This window comes from Crinia signifera, chromosome 12 (assembly GCF_055691185.1).
Source record: "Crinia signifera chromosome 12, ASM5569118v1, whole genome shotgun sequence".
In the NCBI taxonomy this organism is placed as follows: Eukaryota; Metazoa; Chordata; class Amphibia; order Anura; family Myobatrachidae; genus Crinia; species Crinia signifera.
In genome coordinates, this window is record NC_139228.1 from 57,728,065 (window position 1) to 57,753,803 (window position 25,739).

Sequence of the window (25,739 nt, forward strand, 5' to 3'; positions counted from 1 at the left end):
GTAGAGCGGAACCAAATGGTTATAGGGTTTGTGTTGCATATGGACCTCCGATCCCAGGATTACCTACATGGCCGACTCTGCTGGGATGCCGGTCATACTGGGACTGTCTGATATGTGATTGCCCCTTTAAAAAAAAAAAAAAAGTCCCAGTTCAGCCGGCATCCCGCAAGGCTGCCGACTTCTTTCATTAAATTTTCAGTAAAATTATACAAAACAATTCTCCTGTTTATACCACACAGTTTGACATAAGCTCTGTAATCAAATAAAAATGGCCGCCCCAGGCCGAGGATTATCCTAAGAGAGACCATTCACAGGAATGGTGGCAGCTAATCACACATATACCCTGAGACAGATGCCACACCTTTGGCACACAAAGACAACATGAATATTGTGATGGGAGTGTATATTCTCAGAACAATTAATGAGCCTGTTGAAGTCTCTGAAAGTGTCTTATGTTTGGCTGAACCGGTGGAACAGGAAATATGAGAAATGATGATCTGCGGGATCTGGAGCAGACACATGAGGAAACAGGTGATCTGTCAGCAATGTACATCTTCACGTGATTACTCCTGTGGGACAATGTGGGCTTCGAGGGGTCTTTCTAAAAAAATTAAACCACCCGGGGCCATCTTAATGTATAGGCATACTAGGAAGCTGCCCAGGGGTCCACAATTCTAGGGGCCTCCGAAAAGTGGTGGGTGGTGGTCACACAATCAGCTGTCCGGCTGTCCCAGGTCAACCGTGGCTCGACGGCGCTGTGGTATTGTCGCACTTATGGGGGAATCTGAGGCATTCAGTCATAATCCCACAGATGGTAGCTTCGGCCCATAGGCTCCTAGCTGGTGCACAGGTGCAGTCATTATTGTCACATTTCCCAGACATCTAGCTGGAGCACAGGTGCAATCATTTCTATCCCATTTCCCAGAGCCCCTAGCTGGCGCACAGGTGCAGTCATTACTGTCACATTCCCCAGAACCCTAGCTGGTGCACATGTGCAGTCATTACTGTCACATTTCCCAGACCACCTAGCTGGAGCACAGGTGCAATCATTACTGTCCCATTTCCCAGAGCCCCTAGCTTGTGCACAGGTGCAATCATTACTTTCCAATTTCCCAGAGCCCCTAGCTGGTGAACAGGTGCAGTCTTTACTAACTGTCATATTTCCCAGACCCCTAGCCGGTGCACAGTGCAGTCATTATGGTCACATTCCCCAGACCCCTAGCCGGTGCACAGGTGCAGTCATTACTAATTGTCACATTTTCAAACATGTGCTGCATTCCTAACCGACACATTCTACAGAACCACAGGTTGCCTGGAAAACATGTATCGTTGGTAGACCTCGGGATTGGTCTGCCCACCCCTGGTCTACGGTATTTATGCAAAGAGCCAATGGCTGTGAGCACAGAATTCACAGATTCTGCGCAGACTGGTCTGACCTTAACAAATATCTGGCATCTGCTCAGGTCTAGAATACTGTAATAAGTACATAAAATAACACACAGCATCCGTCTATTTCATATCAAACATCAGATTTATTTCATTTCATCTCCTTAGTCCCTCCCCCCCATGTAAACAATGCATTTCAAGCTTTTTATTGAAACAATCATATGCAATAAAGGTTTCTTTAAGCATCATATAAACTTTCCTAATAAACATGAAAAGCCGCTATTAAGACCAAACGTTTAAACGGGTTTCTAGTCAAGTTTGGATTCATGTTCCCTTCCATGCAAACATATTATAATAAAAAGACTTTACATGTGTTGCACTTTTTAAAAAGTCACATTTACAATACCCCACAGAAATTAAAATGTAAAGCACGGCCTTACTGCTGGATAAAAGCATACAGCGTCAGCCTAGTACAGTATCGGGGTAAATGTAATGTCCGCTAGTAACATTCCCATCATTGGTCGCAACGTCTTGGTCATGTGACTGCAACAACATATTCAATGATGCATCAAAGTGCCGCTTAGGAAGAAATATTGGAACTGTAACATGGGAAAAGGCACTTGGCTATATATCGTAAGGTACGCCCCAGTTAAATACATTTTAATTTATTACTTAGAAGTGCTTGCTATGTTATATATAGAGATGCATTATTATTGAAGCAGCAGTTGAAGAGCCATACATTAAAAAGACCTTATAGGGTGACGTCACAATCCTTTAATTACTGGCTTGGTTATCAATGATCATAAAATCCAAATATCGTGCATTAGACAAGGGGGCACTAAGAGCCAGGCGAAGTTCACTTTGGGGGCTGGTTCAGATATTATAGCTGACGCGTTTCACAATCTATGCTGGCCCACAATGCTCAGCAGTAAAGCTTAACCCCAACGACACCACTGACCATACAGATGGTTACCATAACAGATAAAACCCTAAAAAAGGCCAGAGGCCCACTAAATACTCGACACTATCGTTTCCATGATTTAGAACCTATAGTAGCTTAAGCCAATACTTGATGGGCCCTCAATAAGAAAGTTCCTTTCCCCCATAAAAAAAGTTTTCAAGGGGGAAAGGCTGGAAAAACCCATGAAACGCCTCATCTAAACCAGAAAAAGGTCCAGCTTATCTTCTGGTCCTCACCACCTGCAACACGTCCTGCACATATAGTATGCTCCAGTCAGAAGATCCCACATCCTCACCTACAACAGGTCCAGCTTATCTTCTGTCTTTACCCCGCAATATGTCCAGGGTATATGCTGAACCTCAAGCCTCCCCCCTTCAATAGACCTGCAACGTCCTGCATATCTTCAACCACCCCTACTTTTCACATGTCCATCCTCCAGCAACCCACCTCCACTTCCGCAACATGTCCAGCATATGTTCTACAATCTCCACCACCTAAGACATGTGAAGCCTTTATCCTAAGCCTGCAAATGCCCACAAATCAGCTCCAGCCACTTACACCTTGTACGTTTAACGTATGATCCCCTGTACCCTAAAACCTCAACATCTACAACATATTCCTTAACAATTCCATCAAATCCAACGTTCGCAGAACTTTGCTCTGCTGCCTGGACCACACCAACGAGCCCAGAATGCATCAGAATATTATCTGAGGTAATGAGACCCCCTGGATAGAACACCCCCCCCCCCCACCTTATAACCAATGCAGGCCACAGAGGTCCTATGTAAAGATCACACAATGCAAACTATGAGTAGCACCAGGTGGAAATAGACACTTTAGAATTAGGGAATTTGCAAGGACAGCCGCGGCAGTGTAACCGAGCAAGTACACATAAAAGGTTGTTTAGGAAGTATAGAAAACATTATTGCAGGTTATATAGACCACAGCAGGTTAAACACACACACACAGAACCAAAGGTTGCAGAATACATTCTGCAGCAATAAGACGTCCGCAATGCCCAAATATCGTGAGAAATCGGATCCGTGCTGAAATTTGGGATTGATCTCCGGGAGAAGGAGAACGGGTAAATACATTACATGCCAAAAGTCACAATGACACCTACAGACATTCACATTAACAGCCCCGACTGTGTGACGGCAACTGCAGGTACCAAGTCCTTTACCATCATCAACAGAATACTGCGCATGGCAAAAACAATAAGTACACAAAGTAGGATTATTAGGTTATGACAGACTTATTGCAACACAGGTTTACAGTACGTTATATTCATAGAACATGACATCAAAACAGAATATAAGACCTTCGATCATGAGTTACAATGTAGAGCATATTACGCGTAGTGGATTATACTGTAGGTATATGATACACCCCCCCCCCCCCATCCTGGTTATAAGGACACCGAGAGGCGATGGTGTCTGGCAAACGACCGGGGCTTCTGTTCCTGAGTTCTACTCTAGGACGTCTCCAATACCCGATAAGAGACCAGCCCAGGTCAGACACGGGAAGGAAGGCAAGTGTCGGCGTGGCAGATTCCAGGGGCTGTCCAAGCTGTGGCCTAGAGAAGCCTCCACTGCATGATACTCATGTCTTTCCCTCCGGTAGAGACTAGATGGCTGTCTTCATGTAGAAAGCCCACGTTTGTGACGTGGCTGCTGTGGCCTCCATAAGCGTGGCTGGATGCCTGCGAACAGGTGGATGACATCTAAGTGTAAATCAGCAAATTCTGCAATTCAATAAAATTGGCGCATTTGCACCTTATGCTACATATAATGCCCTCTGTGTGGTGATTGGTTGGTTTGGAGTGACTACTTAACCTGATCTCTCTATACGCCTAGATACATCTCCCCCTTTGATAACACAATGGACAATGGTACGGTACTAAACAGACATATGAATGATAGCTGTAGACATCAGACATGTATATACTCATTACCAATGTCCCACTAACACAGCATCATGCACCTCCTGTTCCTCTGCCTAAGGGTCCCTCACAGGCGTTCAGCTGTATTTTTAACCTTTACAGTTCCATTTTTTAATTCCGTTATGGAACATAATGTACTACCACAATGACGTACTCTGGACGACACAGAATGAATGGATATTAGACTTATGGATAGGACAAAGCACAATAGGTGCCCAGAATAAAGGGTAGTAATGAGCGTCAACTATAACCTACCCGGAACTGAGAGCAAGGATACGAGAACAGATGGACTTTGCCAAAGTCATCTCCTGTAGCCAGAAGCTTCAGATCCGCGGATCTGCAGATGGCGTTCAGGTCAGTCCCGTCGGAACCTTCTGGCCAAACACCTGCAGAAAAAAGTATAATCAGGGTTTGCTGAACAGACGGCAACAACTTAGGAGGTATTAAATCAGTGGAAAAACAACAATGATTCGCCGATCAGTATTCAATCAAGGGTGGTTTTGCCGGTTTATAAGTGTTTTCCCCCCATGCACTTTTTTTGGGGTAGAGTCAACATGGGCGAAAATGGACGCAAATTCACCACCGAAGCAAATTTGCTGATCCACTCTGTTTTTGCTCATGACTGATTTTTCGCCCAGGCAAAAGAATAAACACGGAGACTGAATAGGGTCTCAAATAGAGACTCAAATGCGCCCTAAAAACGGGTGAAAAATTGCGGCACAAATTAAATATCCCCTCAGAGAATCCTTTTTATTTAATTATTTATTATGTCGGTGGTAGCAAGTGGCCAGGAATAGAATAGACAATTGTGATATGTGTGTGGGGGTTCTGCTGTCATGACATCACTTCTCATCAAGACAATGGAGCCGATTATGTCCTGGTAAGAAACAATTGAATTATTTCGCCTCAGTACCCTCTCAGCATGCCGCCTCCGCCGCCGCGCATACAGGTACCCGCAGATTGCCACAGCACCTCTGAAAAATGGTCTGATTTTGGAGCAGGTACCTGTATGGGTACCTATCCGATTTTGGATCGGGTACCTGTATGCGCGGCGACATGCGGACGGTTTTAACACTGCAGGAGGAGATGGAGCCAGGAGGAGACTGACAGCCGGGACTGCACAAGTCATAGGCGAGTCCCGGCCACAGATGCGACAGCGGCTTACCCATAGCCCCGCAGACTGGCCCCCGCACTTACTCAGCGCCACCCCGACACAGTGGGATCTGCGGGGCTATTGTTACGCCACATGCTTATGGTACCGCTCCCAGACCCCACCGCCGGTCTTGGTCCCAGCTTCGGGGTCAGCGTATGTGCAGTAGCTGCTTCGGTACCGCGCATGTGCTGGCATTATCATCCTTGTCCTGCGCATGAGCAGAACCCGGATTTTATGGGCTGTCGCTCAGCAGCCCATATAGAGGCATCCTTCCGGAGGAAGGGAAGACCTCCCAATGGGACTGCCTTGGGTGACTGGCAGGTCGGACTTCCAATACGTCACAGTGAAGCCAGAGCAGTCTTCACAGACTGCATCTGGCTTCACTTATGCAGATTTTACCTGGAGGGTCTGCAGCCCATAGGAAAAAACCTCCACTGTCTGTAACACGTACAGTGAAGCTCTGAATAACGATGGATCAACCTCCGATTTACCAGTAAAGGCTGAGAAGTTTCTTATTGGCAGTGATGACTGCCCCATGGACTGCCCTAACCACACTGAATAATGACCATCGAAAGACACAACTTCCGAGTTACAGTGGATGGGGGCTTTTACACTTAACCCTTTTGTGCCAAGTGAATTGTCAAAATAGGTGTGAAAATTGCCAAGCAAGCATGTATTCATCATAATGACCTTTAATGGTACCATATATAGGAAATATATAATAATTTTACACAACCTTTTTTATTTTAATGTATATAACAAATGTGAGCAATGCTGGCATTTGTAGTGGATATTTTGAACATCGCTCAAAGAGATGTTGGCACTGAAAGGGTTAAAGAGAAACCAAACCGCTATGAACAGTAGAAGTAAAACCTTATGAAAAGTTTAAATCCAGGCCATAAAATGGACACACAAATAGCAACTGAATATGATGAAATTAACTTATTTGGAACCCCAATTACACCTCACCCCCTCCCCCTGTCAGAATTACCAGAACCGCCTCCAAGACAGGGACTTTCACTAACCAAAAACGTGGAATCCCAGAGTGCAGGTGTGCGTCGCCCACTCCAGGTCTCTGGTGGTTTCCACACTCACCACTTGCTTGCAGGCCGTGGGGATCCCTGTAACAGAAATGCCACAATGACAGGGTTGCAGGAAACTGGGACGTCACCTGGCACGCACCATGAGTCTCAGTAGGACTCCCAGCAGCTTAACAAAGGAATTACAGTGACACAGCACACACTACACGTATTCTCCTGTACACAACATCTGCATGACTATTATCAGGGCTGTCATAGGTGGGAAGGATCGCTGCATATACAGTAGGTAGCTGGTGGGTTTTTTGAGAAATGTATACAGATGTATGTATGTATGTATGTATGTATGTATGTATGTATGTATCATTTTTTTTTTTTTTTAAGTAAAAACACTCACAGTACAAGATTTCATAATCCCCGGAATTAGACATCAGATACTGCGAATTCTCCGACCAGTCCAGGTGAGTGATAAAACTGGAATGACCCTTAGGAGGGAAAAACACACTTGTTGAAATGTAACGGATTAACCCTTTGAGTGCTAATGTTGCTGTGAGAGGTCCTCAAAGTATCCGCTAAAAATGCCAGCGCCGCTCACAGCGACCGTTCTCTTAGTATAAACACATATACGGCCAAGTCAATTCATTAAAGTTTAGTTAAATATTGCACCCAAAAAGAACAGTCGCTGTGAGCGGTGCGGGATGTTCTAAGGCCCATACACACTGGGCGACGAGCTGAAAACCGCTCAAAACAGCAAGTTTGAGTGGCTTTCAGCAGAAAGCCGCCCAATGTGTATGGCGCGGCGTTGAGCGGTGAGCGCTGCTACGCGCTCCCGCATCATCGCCGGGGAAGCTGCTTATCTGCTATTACTAGCAGATGAGTGGCTTGAGGATGGCTTGCATAGCCCAGCACTATGCAAAGCCCCCCCCCCATAATCGGCCAATGTGTATGGACCTTAAGTGGATACTTTGAGGATCTCTACAGCAATGCTGGCACTCAAAGGGTTAAATAATAGAGAGTATGTAAAACAAAACAGAGGAGAAGTAATGCACAGTTCATGATCGCAGCAGTCACAAGTCAGGGGGGGGGGGGGCGTCCCCAACAATGCACCCAGAGCAAATTATGACAGAGAGACAAAGAGCAGAGCATGTGCAATTGTCTCTTACTGCAGATAGCTTGATTAAGGATGCATGGCTCGTTAGAGGTGACCTTAAATATTTGACATTTAGCAATTATGGACGGATTGTAGAAGTGGATGGAATAGTTTTTATATCCTAGGTGGCACCATTGATAATATGTTAATCCTCTGTCTGAATCTGTAGTAGAAATGAAAGAAGACTTCAAATGACTTGTATGGAAATTAAGCGGTTCGCCCCCTGGTGGCAGGAAGTATGAATACCTTCTACCCATCACAACTGATTTGGTCACAGCGGGGGTATTTGGAAGCGTGATCTCAAGCGGGAATTTGCAGATTGGCTACGACAAGGCGACAGAGGCGGGAAGATGCTGAATGTGGCTTCATAAAACACGAGATAAAATACAGCTTTAATTGACTTTATTGTGCATCCTTTTGGGTTATTGCAATTTTTAATTGAGCGGCGTCATCTTCTCAATCAGCCGTTAGAGAGCGTAAACCTTTCATGCATCATTGTAGCAGGTTAGAACTTACTGAGCATTTGCCGATGCGACTGTATTTTCGTCCATTCTCGTTAACAGCATAAATATAGATGTAGTTGTCATGGGAACCGATCGCAAGGAAATTTCCATCTATTCAGAGAGAAGAAATTAGATGGAAGAGGGTCTGAGAAATGAGTCAGCGGATTATTCAGACAGTTCCGTCACATAAAGACAATTAACACAAAGGTGTCAGATGAGAATCTCTCATATCCCTCTCTGAGGTTCGGAAGGGGTACATGAACCCTTGTCACCTAAGCAATGTGGAGGCTGCCATCTCATGGGATTAACCAATAGGTCTATATACAGCTTGTCTTATTCATTAGCAAACATGGACGTCACTGAGGCACAAAATGGCCGCCGACGGTGTGTGGGCAACAGCAGAACAAAGGCTGCACAGTCCACAGACACCAATGGAGATTCTTGGTGGGATGATGGGAGTATATACAAGAATGTCCAGCAATGTGTCTAGCTCTGAAAGCTATATGGCCCAGTAAGCTATTAAGCCATGGTTCATTCACTCCCCCAGCCCCCCCCCCCCCCCCCCTCCATCCAGTATCTGGGTCTGTCCTGCCTTATGCAGACCATGCAAACATGCCAAAGAACAGAATCAGTCTCCCATGTAGTCACCCATGGTACGTTATTCTATTAGGGTCTGATGCACTTTAGATCCTGGAGCCAAACCACATTGCACTTCAAAGGGTCCAAATGTATTTATGATGTCTGCATGCAGGGTAAATACAGGCTGCTCCTACATGTAGCCCAAGTTATCGACAGGACTGAAGGGCGTTTTTGTCAGAAACAGCTGTGGATTGTCAAATTCACAGAAGTTTTTTAACAATCCGAGTCCATCGCTCGACAGTCAGAACACTGAATTCCGACTGTCGAGTTTCTGTTAGATCAAATGTTTCCAACATCTGGGGCCAAATGTAATAGGGTGAGAGTTTCAGAAAGTGAGAGATTTTGGGAGAGTTTTCCCATTTTTTTTTAAGCAGCAATCAATTACACTGCAAAATCAGGTTGATTTTGCCATGTAAAATGTGCTGCTTTAAAAAAAATGGGAAAACTCTCCCAAAATCTCTCACTTTCTGAAACTCTCACCCTATTATATTTGGCCCCTGGAATCCCAGATTGAACATCAGCATTTGTTATCAACAGAAGCCAAAGTGATTTGATAAAGCTGCCAGGAGCAGCGAAACGCGTCAGCAGTGCTGGTTCCTCTTAAACCACTTACTAAGATTGAAGCCCTCACCTTTTACACAGAAGAAAATCAACCACTACTCCACCCATCACCCAGGGTTTGTTTGGACTCAGCTAAATAGCTACAACCCATTGGCTACCCGGACCCCTATATCCCTCGTCCGTGGATCGGTAATTTGTGCCATCAGGGGCCGACCACGTGAATCGAAGGACTGCACCATTCACCTTTGGGACATCCGTTCAGAAGTGCCAATCATCCTCCAAACTTCTCCAGTGGGACGGTAATTTGTGCCAACTTGGGCCGACCACTTGGACTTATGAAAATGTACCATCTACCCATGGAACTGACCAACTAGGAGTGGTAATTACTTAACACTATACATTACTGTTTGGTGAAACAGGGCTGGACTCTTTCTTTTACTGTTGTTAGTGTGGAAATGGAATCTTATGTTATAAATGTATTACTGTTTTTATGCTAGATTTGCTTTTAACCATTTTTTGTAAAGATCATCTAATTCCAAAGTTTTTCTCTTAAAGGTACAGCGCTGCTTTTTTCTTGTGCACATACCCGACAGGAGTCACTGACCTGTCTTTCAGCAGCTGCTAGGAGATCAACTCATCTCAAGCGCCCTTATAGTCTCAACCGGCTCAGGTTGATTCCATATCCTTCGTTTTTTTTGAGTGAAACAAAAATATAGGCAAACAAACCTGGGGAGTACGACATGACCGATAGCTGCTCGTTCCCATCTGTGTGTACGGTGACCAGATCCTTGGTCTCTGTGTCTAAAACAAACCACCTGCAGGACAAAGTGAGAGGGGGAGTGAGCTGGGAGACGCCCATTAGCCCCACGCACAGGATGCGGTGGAAGCACTGCTGTGTATGTGACAGATACGTAGTACTTCTTACTGACATTACACTCTGTACCGCGGGGCGCACAGGGCAGACCATCTGCAAGTACTTAGGAATACAGCAAATGAGTGATTACTGCTATATGGGGACACATCACCACTGCTGTACTGTTAAGAGTTAAGTTATTTCCGGATTATAAAAGTAAGGGCCACTTGGGAATCACTAGTTATGCGCTCCCAAATATGCTTGGAGAGAGAGGGAGCGGGCGGATGTCACATTTATCCTAGATGTTCAATAACCCATGTGATGTGCAGGCTGCAGTGCAGAATAGTAAATAGTATGACATACAATGATCTAATATGACGACTTCTGATATATTATTGTATATTTATGCTGATATGGAATGTCTATCATAGTAAGTGCAGTTTATTAGCATTCTCAGAACACCCCTGTAATACCCTCAGAGGCACGTACCTCCCCGTGAGAGTCCCTACTGCTACAACAGACCCGGTAGGGTGGAAACCAGAGGACTGAGCTGGATCCTGGAACAGAAAGAGAACACGCAAGTTATTGGAGGGAAGGACTCCCACAAACCACACCCACGTTACCTACATGACACGCGTGGTATCCGCTTCATTGGTGAATCCTTGCGCAACACTTGGTCTACAGATACCCAATAAGAACATAGACAAGACTTCTTAAGCTGCACCTGCAGCCATTACTCATACTGGCAGTTCTACCCATTGTGACTGACCCTCCTCTGCCTCCACCAATATATCTTGCATTTATCAATAAGCTAGGAGCAATAAGAGTACCAGGAAGCAATTCAAAATGCAGCACAGGAAGTAGTAAGCCGTCCCTATGTAAAACAAAGTCATTACAATACACTTCTTAAGCGCTTTGCCATTACTCACATCAGTTTGGGGTGCTACGTTATAGTGGCATTAGGAGACGTTTTTAGTAAGCAAGATATAGAGAGGAGGCACTAACATGGCACCAAGGAGAGGAGGCACTAACATGGCACCAAGGAGCGGAGGCACTAACATGGCACCAAGGAGAGGAGACACTAACATGACACCAAGGAGAGAAGACACGAATAGGACACTAAGATTGAACAAATCCTGGTGGGATCCATGTACACACCTCAATGATCTTGGTCCAGATTGGGCGATGGCTGATGGCATCCCATAGCGTTATCTGTTTGTCATGACCACACGTGAGGAACTGAGGCTTCTGAGAATGTGCGGCTAACCCCCACAGTTCATCTGTATGACCCTATACAAACCAAAGCGCCAAAGCGTTATATTACTGACTAATAAGGTTAGAAAGGATTTAGGAACATAGTATATGGAGGAGGAGACCAGCAGAAGGAGGAGGGGGGTAGAGGAGAGACCAGCAGAAGGAGGAGGGGGGTAGAGGGGAGACCAGCAGAAGGAGGAGGGGGTAGAGGAGAGACAAGCAGAAGGAGGGAGGAGGGGGTAGAGGAGAGACAAGCAGAAGGAGGGAGGAGGGGGTAGAGGAGAGACAAGCAGAAGGAAGGAGGAGGGGGTAGAGGAGAGACAAGGAGAAGGAAGGAGGAGGGGGTAGAGGAGAGACAAGGAGAAGGAGGAGGGGGTAGAGGAGAGACAAGGAGAAGGAGGAGGGGGTAGAGGAGAGACAAGGAGAAGGAGGAGGGGGTAGAGGAGAGACAAGGAGAAGGAGGAGGGGGTAGAGGAGAGACAAGGAGAAGGGGTAGAGGAGAGACAAGGAGAAGGGGTAGAGGAGAGACAAGGAGAATGAGGAGGAGTAGAGGAGAGACCAGGAGAATGAGGAGGGGTAGAGGAGACACAAGGAGGAGGGAAGATAGAGGAGAGACAATGAGGTGGAGGAGGTGCAGAGCAGAGACAATGATGAGGAGCAGAGCAGAGGCAATGAAGAGGAGAAAATCCAGACATCCCTATTCAATGCAGCCATTTTCAACCGGCTTTTCCACGGATACAGATTCGCCTTTGTTTAAATTTGAATCTGCATCATTGGAAATAGTCGAAAATGGATGCACCACGGACGGTGTAATGGTTAGTATTACTGCCTCACAGCGCTAAGGTCATGGGTTTGATACCCACCATGGCCCTAACTGTGCAGAGTTTGTATGTTCTCCCCTTGCTTGTCTGGGTTTTTTCCCGTTTCCTCCCGCAATCCCAAAATATACTGGTAGAATGTCTGTGTGTGCGTGTACATGTGGTAGGTAATACAGATTGTAAGCTCCACTGGGACAGGGACTGATGTGAATGTTCAACTATAGTCTGTAAAGCGCTGCGGAATATGTGTGTGCGCTATATAAGAAACGGTTAATCATTAAATAACTAAAACACAAGGATTGGCGAGTAATTTGCCAATCCACTTGTTTTCTGAAGTGACGATTTTTATGACTGACGGAGAAATTGGTATGGACTGAATGCTCCCCACAGTCTTTCAAAGTGTTTAAGCATGTATTAAAATATCAACATTTTGGGGCTGGTCTCCCCTTCAATGGGATGTATAAGAAATATAAAACATATACATAGCTTATTATAATTATATACATATACACAACTAAAATGTAAATACTGTAAAAGACCAACAGACATTATTGTTACCTGGGTGATTGTGGTAAAGACTCCTGATAAATTGCCCTGAAGAACGTAGTTTCTAGTGGTACCGATAAGCACTACATCCCCCTTTCCTTCTGCCACAGTCCGCACCGGACCAAACTGCTCTGGAATCTAAGAGGAAATATCAACCAGTAATTATGTTTGAGCAAGCACATGAATCTTAAATGTTTTCACCAGCATTTCAGCTGGCTATCCCAGGGGGTGGTGGTGAGCTGAAATGCACAAATGCTTGGTTAAACTGGACCATAATGAGCGGAATTTGCACAATAAAATAGTTAAAATATCAACCCACGATCTACGGTCACTTTAGATGGGAGCTCGGGCGCAAATCAATACCACCCTATGAATCTTCATTAATGCTTCAGACCAGCAATTATGTGAATAAATAGATTAGTCTGCTAGGACACACATAGGTGATGACACTGTGCCACCAAGGCCCTGATTCATATCTGATCGCAGTACAAATTTGTTCTCAAAATGGGCAAAACCATGTGCACTGCAGGTGGGGCAAATGTAACATGTGCAGAGAGGGTTAAATTTGGGTGGGGTGTGTTGAAACTGAAATCTGTATTGCAGTGTAAAAATAATGCAGCCAGTATTTACCCTGCACAGAAACAAAATAACCCACACATCTAACTCTCTCTATACAGGGCCCAAGTGCGAAAAAGTAGCATTTTTGTTTTTGCACCGATAATCCCCTCACCTCTGCTACATTCAGTTTCTGATAATTTCCGTCCCAGGAGATCAGTTTTCTGTCCTTCCCTCCAGACACCAACGTTCCATCTCTCTGCATGCAGAGCGCAAAAATGCCACCTTCGTGGGCTCCCTGGATGGCGTGGCTAATCCGATTCGTACCTATAAATGCAAAACAGACATTCAAGCGGTAGATGGCAAACTCAGGATATCTGAAGCCACAATGAAATAATTTGCAAAACTTGCTAAATATAATTTTTATACACAATGATGTGTCCTAGAGTCAGAACAAATGTTCCAATATCAAAAAGAGAAATAAGCGAGGCATCTCACGCTGCACGGTGTACTGAGGCTGGATGTATGAGGCATATCACGCTGCATGGTGTACTGAGGCTGGATGTATGAGGCATATCACACTGTGTGGTGTACTGAGGCTGGATGTATGAGGCATCTCACGCTGCACGGTGTACTGAGGCTGGATGTATGAGGCATATCACGCTGCATGGTGTACTGAGGCTACATGTAGGTATTTCAGGCTGCATGGTGTACTGAGGCTGAATGTATGAGGTATCTTGCTAAGCATGGTGTATTGAGGCTTAATGTATGAGGTACGGTACCTTGCGCTGCATTGTGTGTTGAGACTACATGTATGAGGCATCTCACACTGCATGGTGTACTGAGGCTGTATGTATGAGGTATCTTGCAGTGCATTGTGTGTTGAGGCTACATGTATGAGGATGCTTATGTATGTGTACATGCACATGAGAACACAAAAAACTACTTTTTACCTTTTCCCCAAACCAGGAGGTTCCCACTGGAGTCCCCGGTGATTGTGTCACCGTTCTCTGAAAAAGTGACGCACAGCACGAACTTTGGTTTCTCTTGTTTCTGGGTTTATAAAAGTGAATACAAGTTTAACATCAGTGTATCATATGGTCTGTATGAAAACTACACAGACAGGGTATAGATACCCTATTTCCCAGAACGGGCACACACACAACTTTTATATTGGAACGGAGATGCATTTGGGGGGTTACGGGTAACCAGCCTTATAATGGATCGCTAGCTTTGCGATATTAGAAGTAATTACATCGCCCCCATGGAGCGCTTCCATATAATTACCCCTTTTTATTTTTTTTATTTTATTCTTTATAAAACATTTACATGCATTTAGATATGTTTGACATTTACATATATGTCCCATATCTCACATGAGTTCAATTACATTCCATAACTTACAAACACTTAACATTTAACATTCACAGGTCCGTATTAAGCTATCTCGGTTTTTAAACCTTATTTATAGCAGGGTTCAATGAGTTCCTTGGGTCTATTCTTGACTCCCCCCAAGTGGTATTACTTATTTTTCCATATATTTTCCCCATCTTTGCCATTTACTTACCGCTTTGTATCAGTGTTACACGTCACCATGTCTCAGTACGGGACTACAAGTTGCACTGAATAAATCAGAACTGTTTCATGCACACTGAAGGTAGACACTAAACCAGGGGTTCCCAATCTTTTTTTAATCAAGGCACCCCTAGAGTATCAGAATTTTTTTACAGCACCCCTAGGCCAAAATTTATTTTATTAGATTGTGTTTATATGCGATTCTTCATGTCAGTTATGTGGTAAATGGCAGGGTTTGCTTCTGTTTGTACAGATTTTATGATTGGCAGCCACCAGCACTGTTTTTTCTAATAAATAATGCACCATTAATAATTTTTGTTGGTCCTGGACCACCAACCCAGGGCACCCCTGCAAGTGTCCTGAGGCACCCCAGGGAGCCACGGCACACAGTTTGGGAACCACTGCACTAAACTGTTCGGCAAGACGTAATCCCTCCCGGACCATGGGCATTCAGGATCATAAACTAAAAGCTCCTTTGTGTGTCTCACTTTACATTAACAGACACAAAAGGGTATATTTACTAAGGTGTGGGTTTTTATACGTTAAGATGTTGCCCATAGCAACTGGATTGTCACTATCATCTTATAAATGATGCTAGATAAATGAAGAAAAATCTGATTGGTTAAAAACCGGCGCCTTAGTAAATATACTGCAAGGTGTCAGGTTACTGTGATCCAATTTATGTGTATGTCAGGGTCCAATCTATTTATCTATCCCAGTCCTGTCACCGCACACTGTCTTCTGGCCACTAGGGAACTTTCCCGACCCCATAGGGAGTGTGAAGACATGCCCAAGTTTCCCCAGCAATCACCTGACATTCCGTAGGGAGAACTAGATGTGTAACACATGGATATACTGTAATACCGACAGGGGATCTGGGATGTGAAAAGCAAATAACTGAAACACAAAAATTACACTCCACAATTGGCCCAGTTTACGCCACAGACGCTCCGGTTTTTAGAATAATACGTTTTTAGTACAAGGTAAAGTTACAAGACTGACGACGTTTCAAGACTTGCGTCTTTTCTTCAAGTCAGATCACAGTGACAAATTATGACAAAGTCTATATATAATATATATCTGACTAGACTGACTATATATAATATATATCTGCTGACAGCGGGCACCATACTTGTGTATGGCAATGTAATAAATGCCTTCTCGGATGAGGAGAACAACAGGTTCCCGTCCCAAGAGGGTCAGTTACAATCAGCCAACATTCACCAGCTATGCACAGAATACATGTATATTAATAATAAGGGTTCTGTACCTCAAATAATCCTTGCTTCTTAATCAAAGAATTTCCTTCCAAGGTCCAGAAGTAGAGATGAGACTTCCCGCACGTGACTATTGTGTTTGTATCTGTGGGGTGGAAGTCTGCCACAAATACAGCTTCATTGGAACACTGGAAAGGAAATCACAACCATCAAGAAACAAATTCATTGGGACCCAACAGACCAGACTACAGGGGGCAGCAAAATCCTTATCTTGCAGGACAGGATAATGCCGCACCCACACCTTTCCCTGACCCGACACTTGGGTGTAAGGAGCTATAGAGCATTAGCTTAGCATTAAACTGCTCATGCCAACAACATCCAGCTGGTACAACATTGCCGGACTGATTGCTACGAGGAAAGTGCGATGTCTGAGGGTCATGTGATCAAAATAAACCCACATGCCACATGGTGTTGGGCATGCCTGTACGTGCAATCCGCAGATGACCCCCAGATTCTTGTTTGTACGTGAGGCTCGCTGACTGCACTGCAGGAGCCAACTGGACCCAATTTCACCCAGTATGGGCTTCAGAGTCTAATTGTTCGCAAACTTGGTCTTCTAGTCACCCTAACTTTCCAGGTTTTCAGGATATCCCTGGCTAAGCACAGATTGTTAAATCAAATTGACTCAGGTACTATTTAAGTAACGTGTGGCCCAAGCTGGTTATCCTTACAACATGGACAGTTTGGGTGCCATGAGGACAGAGTGTGGGAACCTTTCCCCTTGCAGTATAAATAATAATGTATTTTGCATTATACACAGACACGTATAACAGGGAGGCATGCCGCCGATAGCAGATCCTGCCTACATCAGTTCTTATACTGGAAGGAGACATGACTATTATCTCATCCTGCACAGGAATAATGCAGACATAACACTGATCAGTATAACTGCAAACCGCTAATAAAAAGACGCGTGTTCTATAAACCATAAAAAACTGACCTTGACGTCTGCCAGCTTCTCTTCCTTCTGCCAGTCCCAGACGGAGAGAACGTGGTCGTTGGAATCATCCACAGAGCACAGGTTTCCTCCTCCATTCTGAAAGCGCAGGAAACAGCGGATGACTTGGAGGGAAGAAGGAATGTAAGATCATGTGATACGTTCTGCGGAAGCAGAATATATGATATGTCTGGTATCTCTATGGAATAAGCCCCTCTCAACAGAAAAATCTTTTTGGAGCATTTGCTTATTATTGATCGTTACACCAGTGTGGATTTTTTCCCGATTTTTTTCAATGAAGAACCTTTTGAAAAGGAATCATTGAATCTAATATAATGATTCGCTTTGAATTTCCCCTGATGAAGTCGTTAAGACGAAACGCGTAGGGTCATCAAGCATTCATTCATGGGAGAAATCATAAGTACTTTGTATATTTTATTGAATGTTTTTATCATTGTAATTCTAATTCCTCTGTATATAAGAGGTTTTAACCGAAAAAGGTGAGGATATCATTAAAACCTTATAATATTTTAATAGAACTAATAGAGAGTGCAAGAATAATATATATATATATATATATATATATATATATATATATATATATATATATATATATATATATATATATATATATATCTATATCATCTGTTCCATAGGTGGACACCACAGGGTCTGTGACATTCCTAATTACTAGTATTGTCTATATTGCTATTACTTACAGACTTCGAAAAAGCAACACACGTGACAGCGCGGTCAAAGAAACCCATGCCGATGACATGTAACGTGTTGAGCGTCACAGAATCCCAAACACGGACGTGTGGCGGTAATTGCTGGAAGGTAAACACAATACATTAATCCCTAATTCCATAAGTGTGTGTGTGTGTCCCACGTATGTCACTGTATGTGTGTGAGCATGCCTGTGTGCGTGTCCCATGTGTATATCTGTATGTGTGTGTGTGTGTGGGCGTCTTACATATGTGTTTATATATGTGTTTATAAGAATCATGGTAAGGTGCATACACACTGTACAATTTTTTTGGACCAATTTTAATGAAAGACATTTCCCTTGAACCCAGTGTCCTGGATGAAAGATGTTGACGAAAGATATTGACGACAGATGAAAGATCTAGCTAGTTTATAGGCTCTTTGAAAGATATCCAAATTGAGCTGCATGCACAGTTGATGAACAACTGGCTGGTAAGTGCATCATCGTTCATTGTTCGTCACAAACGCACTGAAAGATTTTGATTGGTCAAAAAAAATTGTACAGTGTGTGCACATTAAGAGAAAAAAGGCAGCAATAATTCTCTGTATATTACTAGTGCTAACAAACATGTACAATTAGGGATAAGGTAATTTAAACCTATGACACCTCCTAAGGCTTTGGGGGCACGGTGGTCCCGGGCATGCAGTTACATTGACCCGACCATCCCTTCTACATTTTTGGACATGACTTGGGGTGCAATAGGTACAATTTATGGGGAGGATTTACTTTTGGAATATTTAATAATTCCCCAATTACTTTTCATGACAATTACGTTCTCTGGAGGACAGATCTTCATATATAGCTTTACCAAGGAGGTGTGAGGCACTGAATAAGGATGCCTCCACTGTGTGTGTAGGGGACAGTTACGCTGTAATACATATGCAGGGAAGTAGTGTGATCCAAACACTGGCGTTCTGTAATAAGAATGAGGAGCTTACCTTCCCGTCCTTAGATGTACCCGCAACTTGGCCTGTTGCGATGGTGATTTTATCAGGATGGATGGCGAGGCTGTGATAAAATACAAAGGCTATTAATAAAGAACACACATGTAAAGACACAGGTAGGTGGGGGCAGACGTAGGAGGACGCACTGTCTGGCCAACATCAGAGAGGGCTGTTACCGGGGAGATATACAGCTTATTCTTGGCTACAGCAACCACAATAAAAGTTCTGTATAAAAATGTAATTTCTACAACCTTCTGTCATCTAGAAGGGGATGTAATAAGCTTCCATGTAACATGTATTCAGTCCATTGTATAACGTACACCTGCCTGTCGACCTTTTCACTGCTGAACTTCCCATTGTCGACCTTATGCTTGTTTGACCTCCCGACCCCTTTGGCCTTAGTCATATTGATTTATCTCGGGTGTCAACCTAACCACCTTCAGTAGTTAAGCCAATGCATGTTGACCTAAATAGGATCGAACCAATGACCCATACCCCCCACAGTGTACTCAGACCAGATGGATGCTAATATGTAATTGAACTCTTACAATATACATAAGTCAGTGTCCGGATTCCTCTAGGACTATATTAAGGACCCAGTACAAGTCCTTCGTAGATCAGGTAAGGCGAACACTGTATATGGGGACTCACCACTTGACGTCATCATTGTGACCGGTGTAATGTCTCTGCAGCTGTTCTTCCACATTATATAACACGACAACAGAAGCTATAAAATAAACTGTTTCCCCGGTGGGTAGAAGATACAGGTTAGTGCGGCAGTCGCGGCCTCGGTAGCCGTAGCTGAAGGAGTGGTCAAGGAGGAACAATATGGCGGAAATTGAGGAAATACAGAGCACTTGGATGCCACAAGTGTTAATCATGCATCTCATAGGGGAAGATTTACTAAGCAGTGGTGTTACCCAATGTGCGGCCCCGCTGCATCAAACAGAAAAATAGACAGTGCAGGCAAGACTATATAGTACAGATCTGTACTATATGGTCTATTTATTTATTAACAGTTTCTCATATAGCGCACACATATTCCGCAGCAAAACATATACGACCATTCACATCAGTCCCTGCCCCAGTGGAGCTTACAATCTATATTCCCTACCACATATACACGCACACACAGACATTCTAGGGTTAAATTTGTTGGGAGCCAATTAACCTAACAGTATATTTTTGGATTGTGGGAAGAAACCAGAGTATCCGGAGGAACCCAATACAAGCGCGGGGAGACTATATAAACTCCACACAGTTAGGGCCATGGTGGGAATCGAACCCATGACCTCAGCGCTGTGAGGCAGTAATGCTAACCATTACACCGTCAGTACTGCCCAGTCTAAATCAAATGTGTACACGGCACTAATGCAATTCGATCAGGATTGAATAGAAATTACATCACACCGTGTGTACACCCCTTTAGTACATAGACCCCTTAATCTCTAAAGGGACCAATTGTATTGCAATGAGCAGTAACAACTCGAAGGTTCTGCCGGTGAAAAGCACCAGGACACGCGCGCATGAACTGCCCCGCCACTAAAGCCGTGTGCTTGCTGTATGATCAGTAGGCCACATCTGCAGTAACTTCACATGAGTGGTGTGGGCTGCACCCAGTGCCACCATGTAGTACCTGGCACTGCAAACTAAGCAGTCGCTGTGCGCAGCCCACATCTCATAGACCTCCGGAGTGACGGAAAAGGGGGTTGGAATGCTTAGCCGCACCCTGTGCCAAAAAGCCACGCCCCATTTTAGCGACCACCTTACCAGCTGTGGAAGGGGTGAAGTCACTGCACAAATGTAATAACGGCAGGGTTTCAAAAATAAAGTTGTGCACTGTTTTATTTTTATGCAATATATAAAATTCCTAAACTGAAATCTATAAACCCTATAAAATTCTACATCTTGGGTTGTTTTTTTTTAGATCTTAAAAATCTGTGGCCTACTGATCATACAGCAAGCACACAGCTTTAGTGGCGGGGCAGTTCATGCGGGCACATCCTGGTGCCTTCCACCGGCAGAACGTTCCAACCCCCTTTTCAGTCACTCCGGAGGTCTTGGCGATGTGGGCTGCTGACTAGTATGCAGTACCAGGTTCTACATGGAGACACTGGGTGCGGCCCGCACCACCCTTGTGATGTCACTGCAGAAGTGTCCTGCTACTGCCATGGAGCAAGATGCGCATGCACCCGTAAAGCCAGGTGTCCTTTTAGCAGTGTGGAAGAGGTAAGTGACGTCACTGCACATCTGCAATAAAAACATAATGATTTACAGTGTATACATTACTAAACTGAAGGGGGAGAATATACAAACTACACACAGATAGGGCCATGGTTGGAATCGAACCCATGACCTCAGTGCTGTGAGGCAGGAATTCTAACCATTACTGCACCACCTGGGTGTTTTTGCATTAACTATGTTAATCTCCACCCACTTCCTTACACATCCTGCCAATCTCAACCGTGGCTTCTACTCACGGCGTGACTGCAGACATGTACAGTTACATCACTGATTAAAAAGGATACACCCATTCTAGTTTCAGTTTTTTGGCTGGAAGTTCCGCCTTCGCCTCCAAGCTGTAGGACTCCACTTGATCTTTGGGTAAGTGCATGGTGACCGGACGTCCTCTCAGGAACATTTTTACATAACCTTCCTCTAGAAAATAAAAGTCAGAGCAATAACAGAAATCTCGTCCACCACAAATATGGCCTCTTATCTCGCCATGCTGTACGCGGTTTGGATGATCGCTAAAATAAAGGCAACCTAAAATCAGGGGGGGTGTGCAAACCAATAAGGGTATTTCGTAGCAAGCGATAAGGAAAAAGAAAAAAAAACACAAGACCACTTAAATAAGTTTAGTAATCGTTTAATAAAATTAGTAACATGCACATACAAAATCAATGTTCAGATAATTACAGAACCTAGAATTAGCACAACACAAGCATACAAAAATAATTCTGCTAGGAATGGGCAGGTGAGGGCAACCCGCACTTTGCAAATTACCGGCGGCATATGCTGGTACCGCCATTTTATCCAGGGCCCATCAACATTCCATAAATATAAAAGTGGCGGTGTTCACTACTAGAAGTTGCATAATGGACGCTTCCATATGCCTTTGGACAGCTGTCTCACAACTCCTCGCTAGCATCGGTTTATTTTATTTAATATCTAAGTTACTTGCTAGCTATAGTTGTAATCCAGTAACCCAAATGGCAGATTGTGCTGCTGTAAATCCACATCGTCTGCATTGGTAATAGGCCATCGGACGTATCACAGTAGCACGGTCAATAACAAAGCTGGAAATAGCTGCTGGGGGACCGGGAGCTTTTGCAGCTGGGAGATCTGGGGAAGGGGACGTTAGTCAGACTGGGACTTTTAGTAAGTGTCAGGGACATGTTCTTGGGGGCGTTGAAGGACAGCGGTCCACATTCAGGACTGAACGATGGCGGCTGCGTGGGGTGATCAATTGCCTCAGCCTCGTTCTTACAGGCGTCGAACAGCTGCGAAGCCATCAAGACCTGCACAGTCACTAAATAACACAGCGGACAAGCACAAAGAAAGAAAACAGGAGGGCACAAGGTACAAGTTATTGAATCAATATCGCATTTAGCGTGTAAGATACATGTAGATCTCAATGGACAATAAAGGAAATTTGTGTGGGTCGCTCATAGGTCTTGTAAGGGATGTTCTTTAAGCAGACCCTGTCGCCTACACATAGTAGCGAATGGTGGTATTGCTTTTAGCGCTACCAGGGGTATGCTGCCTGATAAACACCTGTAGTGTAAGTGCCACCACTACACAGATAATGACATGCAAACAAAAGTGGTTGGTGTAAATTGATCTACACCAACCACTTTTGTTTGCATGCCTACACATAGTAGGGCAGGAACTAATCCTCCAATCAGTGTCCTAGGAATGTGTGATGTCACTGCCACATGGATAGACTGAATGCGCCTGTTTTACTCTGTAGGTGATGAGGTCACTTTCTATACAGTATGCAGTGTGTTCTGGCCACTATAACTTCACACGTGTGGTCATGAGTGTTACTAGTGTAAACGTGGAGACACCTGAGGTAAAAAGTGCACAGCTGGGACTTGTCTTAATGTCAGAATGAAAAATACTCCAATCTACAGAGAAGAATAAGGTGTTTTATGTATTTTACGGGAGCTCTTTAGTCAGGATGGCGGCCATTTTGAAATCCTATACAAATAAGTGTTAAATGGCTACAGATAGGTGGACAATCGGGAGCCCTTGTGCATGGACGCTGTAAGGATATATGATAATCGATAATGTTATGTAAAGGGGAAGGCCAGCCAAAGCTCGGTGCCTGAATTTAGGCATCACACATGACAGGAAACGGATAAAGGACAGGATAAAGTCTCCACCGAATGATGCTGGTAACTGCTTGAAACATCATTAAAACTCATAAGAGAGACATTGCTATGTGTATGTAAAGGTAGGTACGCACGGAACGATGTCGTTAACGAGTGTATCAAATCGTTCATCGTGCGTACACACTGAACGATTGGATACACTTGACAAAAGATTTGTCTATGATCTTCCTGCATGCAGGAAAGATCATAGACCATCGTTAACGATTCACGGGTACGCGCATCGTTAACGATGCACGGAACGTTTTGAACGATTGGTCGCTCCCATCGATCGGGAACGCCCACATCGGGCTTCAAATCTATCCGTGTGTACCCAGCTTTAGAGATGTGGGAGCTGCCATGGTGAAATTCCTCACAGCTATGGGTACAGTACTATATATACTTATCAAATGATTCTCCTCACAGGACAAGGGATGTGGCTGGAGTTTGTACAAAAATATAGCAGCATGCAAAAAGCAACTTCTTAATATATTTCTTGGTTTCCAAAACGGCTATCCTATTTAAAAATTAGGCAAGGAGCTTGGCCTGGTATCCGGATGGCTCACAGACAAACGTCTATAGGTCGACATAATTGTGCAGTAGTACAAGACCTTATGTCACTATAAAATATCCTCAAAATCGCTTCCAGGTACAGGAAGAAAGGACTCTCACTTGGAGTTTTAAAATGATGTCATTTGTGCGTTCAAAGGGGGTTAGAACTATAATATTAAGGAGCAGATGTTGAAAAAGCACACCTGCCTGGCATAGTCATTAACTAATTAAATTGTGCACATCAGTAAATTAAGTGTTACATTTTATTATATATAAAAACACACACACTAATATACCAATTTAAAAAGGCAACAAATAGCATTTCATATTTGTTAAAGGGATGTTTTATTACAATACTATGCTCCCAAGAATCCAGTAGAGGGCGCCAATGATACTGGATCGCTGAACATATCATTGCAATAAAGAAACACGGAATCATTCCCCTGAATACAAATATTTCCAAATCTAATGGTGTGTACACACGGTGCGGTAGCCTCGCTATTCGCTCGAATTGCACGGCAAGCCAAAACGCATGTATTAAATTTTGACTATACAGTATAGTAAAGATCTGTACTATATAGTCATTGCTGCACTGCTTATTTGGCTATGGGATTTCTGCTTAACGGGAGTGCGCATCAGCATTGGATTGAGATCGAAAGGTTCGTTAAACCTATGTTCTATCTCCATTCGATATCTATGCGATCCCAATTCGATGTTGCCTATATAGTAAAAATCGAATGGAAAATTGTAGCGTGTGTACACAGCATTACAGAGTACGTCCGATAATTGACACTTTCTTTCTACCCAAGCCATCTGCAGAAATCTGCAGCTTCTCATTGGTTTAATCCGGCAAGAAGCTAATTGGGCCTAATTCAGGCCTGATCGCAGGGTACATTTGAGCTCAAAATGGGCAAGACTGCAAGTGGGGCAGATGTGACAGGTGCAGAGAGAGTTAGATTCGGGAGGGGTGTCTTTAAACTGTAATCTTAATTGCAGTGTAAAAATAAAGCAGCCAGTAATTAGGGCGGGATGTACTAAGGGGAAAATGCGGTAAAACCCCCGTTTTACTGCATTTTCCAATGTATTAAAACCCCGCCACCTCGTTAACACAGCGAAGGGTATCGCCACCTTTGGGTGGCGATAGCCTATGGGCTTCTCTTTGCAGGCCGACGCCTCCGCCGCAAACCCGCCGACCCCCCTCCCTCTGGGTTACCCTATCCAGGTCCTCCTGGACCCGGAAGGTAAGCCCTGCCTCCCCCTAGTAACGCAGCCGGACGTCCTTCCGGCTGCAGGGGGGAGGAGGAGGTGACGGGGACAGCCTGCTTAGCCGTCCCCGACATGAGGGGAGAGCCAGGCGGCAGGGAGATGACGGAGCACCAGAGTACAGGTATCGCGGGGGGCTCCGTCACCGCATAGGTTAGTACATATGCGCTGGCATCGCGGCGGACAGCCGGCGATGTATATTAATACATCCCACCCTTACTCTGAACAGAAACAATATAACTCCCCCAAATCTTACTTTCTCTGCACGTGTAACATCTGCCCCACCTGCAGTGCAGCATGGTCTTGCCCGTTTTGAGAACAAATTTGCCCCGCTATCAAGTCTGAATTAGGCCCAATGACAGATAACTCAGCGTATGCAGGTGCTAAAGTTGGTCTGGAAATAGTGATTAATAAGAGTGGTTGCAAAATTAGAAATTGTTCCCTACAAACATGAAATGCCGCGTTCTGTGCCCACCTGCACAAGAATTAATAAACTAAAGTGCAAAATAGGTGAATGTGCAAATAAAGGGCACAGCAAAACAGGTACAAAACAGCGCGGTGTATGAAGCCAGGAGAAGCAAATACTAGAGGCAGCTAGGACAGGACACTGCTGTCTACCACTAGGAGCGGGAACACTACAGGCCCTGCGCAGGCACCACTGCTGCCAAGGTGACACAGGTCTGTGACTGGGAGC

At 44.4% G+C, this 25,739-nt stretch overlaps 1 protein-coding gene across 6 annotated transcripts in view; it reads right to left on the reverse strand.

Annotated features, from left to right (window-relative positions):
• Positions 1 to 1,512: 1,512 nt before the first annotated feature.
• EML1 (EMAP like 1) overlaps positions 1,513 to 25,739 on the reverse strand; it is a 74,620-nt gene continuing 50,393 nt past the window's right edge. For all 6 annotated transcript variants that reach the window (XM_083166322.1, XM_083166317.1, XM_083166318.1 and 3 more), the window contains 17 exons: positions 21,386 to 21,515; positions 19,509 to 19,658; positions 18,852 to 18,921; positions 17,867 to 17,977; positions 17,151 to 17,246; positions 16,204 to 16,338; positions 14,312 to 14,411; positions 13,534 to 13,685; positions 12,816 to 12,941; positions 11,344 to 11,475; positions 10,675 to 10,742; positions 10,059 to 10,147; positions 8,146 to 8,243; positions 6,877 to 6,964; positions 6,468 to 6,563; positions 4,545 to 4,675; positions 1,513 to 4,049 (listed from right to left, as the gene is read on the reverse strand). In XM_083166322.1, the coding sequence (XP_083022448.1) occupies positions 3,924 to 4,049; positions 4,545 to 4,675; positions 6,468 to 6,563; positions 6,877 to 6,964; positions 8,146 to 8,243; positions 10,059 to 10,147; positions 10,675 to 10,742; positions 11,344 to 11,475; positions 12,816 to 12,941; positions 13,534 to 13,685; positions 14,312 to 14,411; positions 16,204 to 16,338; positions 17,151 to 17,246; positions 17,867 to 17,977; positions 18,852 to 18,921; positions 19,509 to 19,658; positions 21,386 to 21,515 (1,898 nt within the window). In that variant the 3' untranslated portion in view covers positions 1,513 to 3,923. The remainder of the gene's footprint in view (positions 4,050 to 4,544; positions 4,676 to 6,467; positions 6,564 to 6,876; positions 6,965 to 8,145; positions 8,244 to 10,058; positions 10,148 to 10,674; positions 10,743 to 11,343; positions 11,476 to 12,815; positions 12,942 to 13,533; positions 13,686 to 14,311; positions 14,412 to 16,203; positions 16,339 to 17,150; positions 17,247 to 17,866; positions 17,978 to 18,851; positions 18,922 to 19,508; positions 19,659 to 21,385; positions 21,516 to 25,739) is intronic.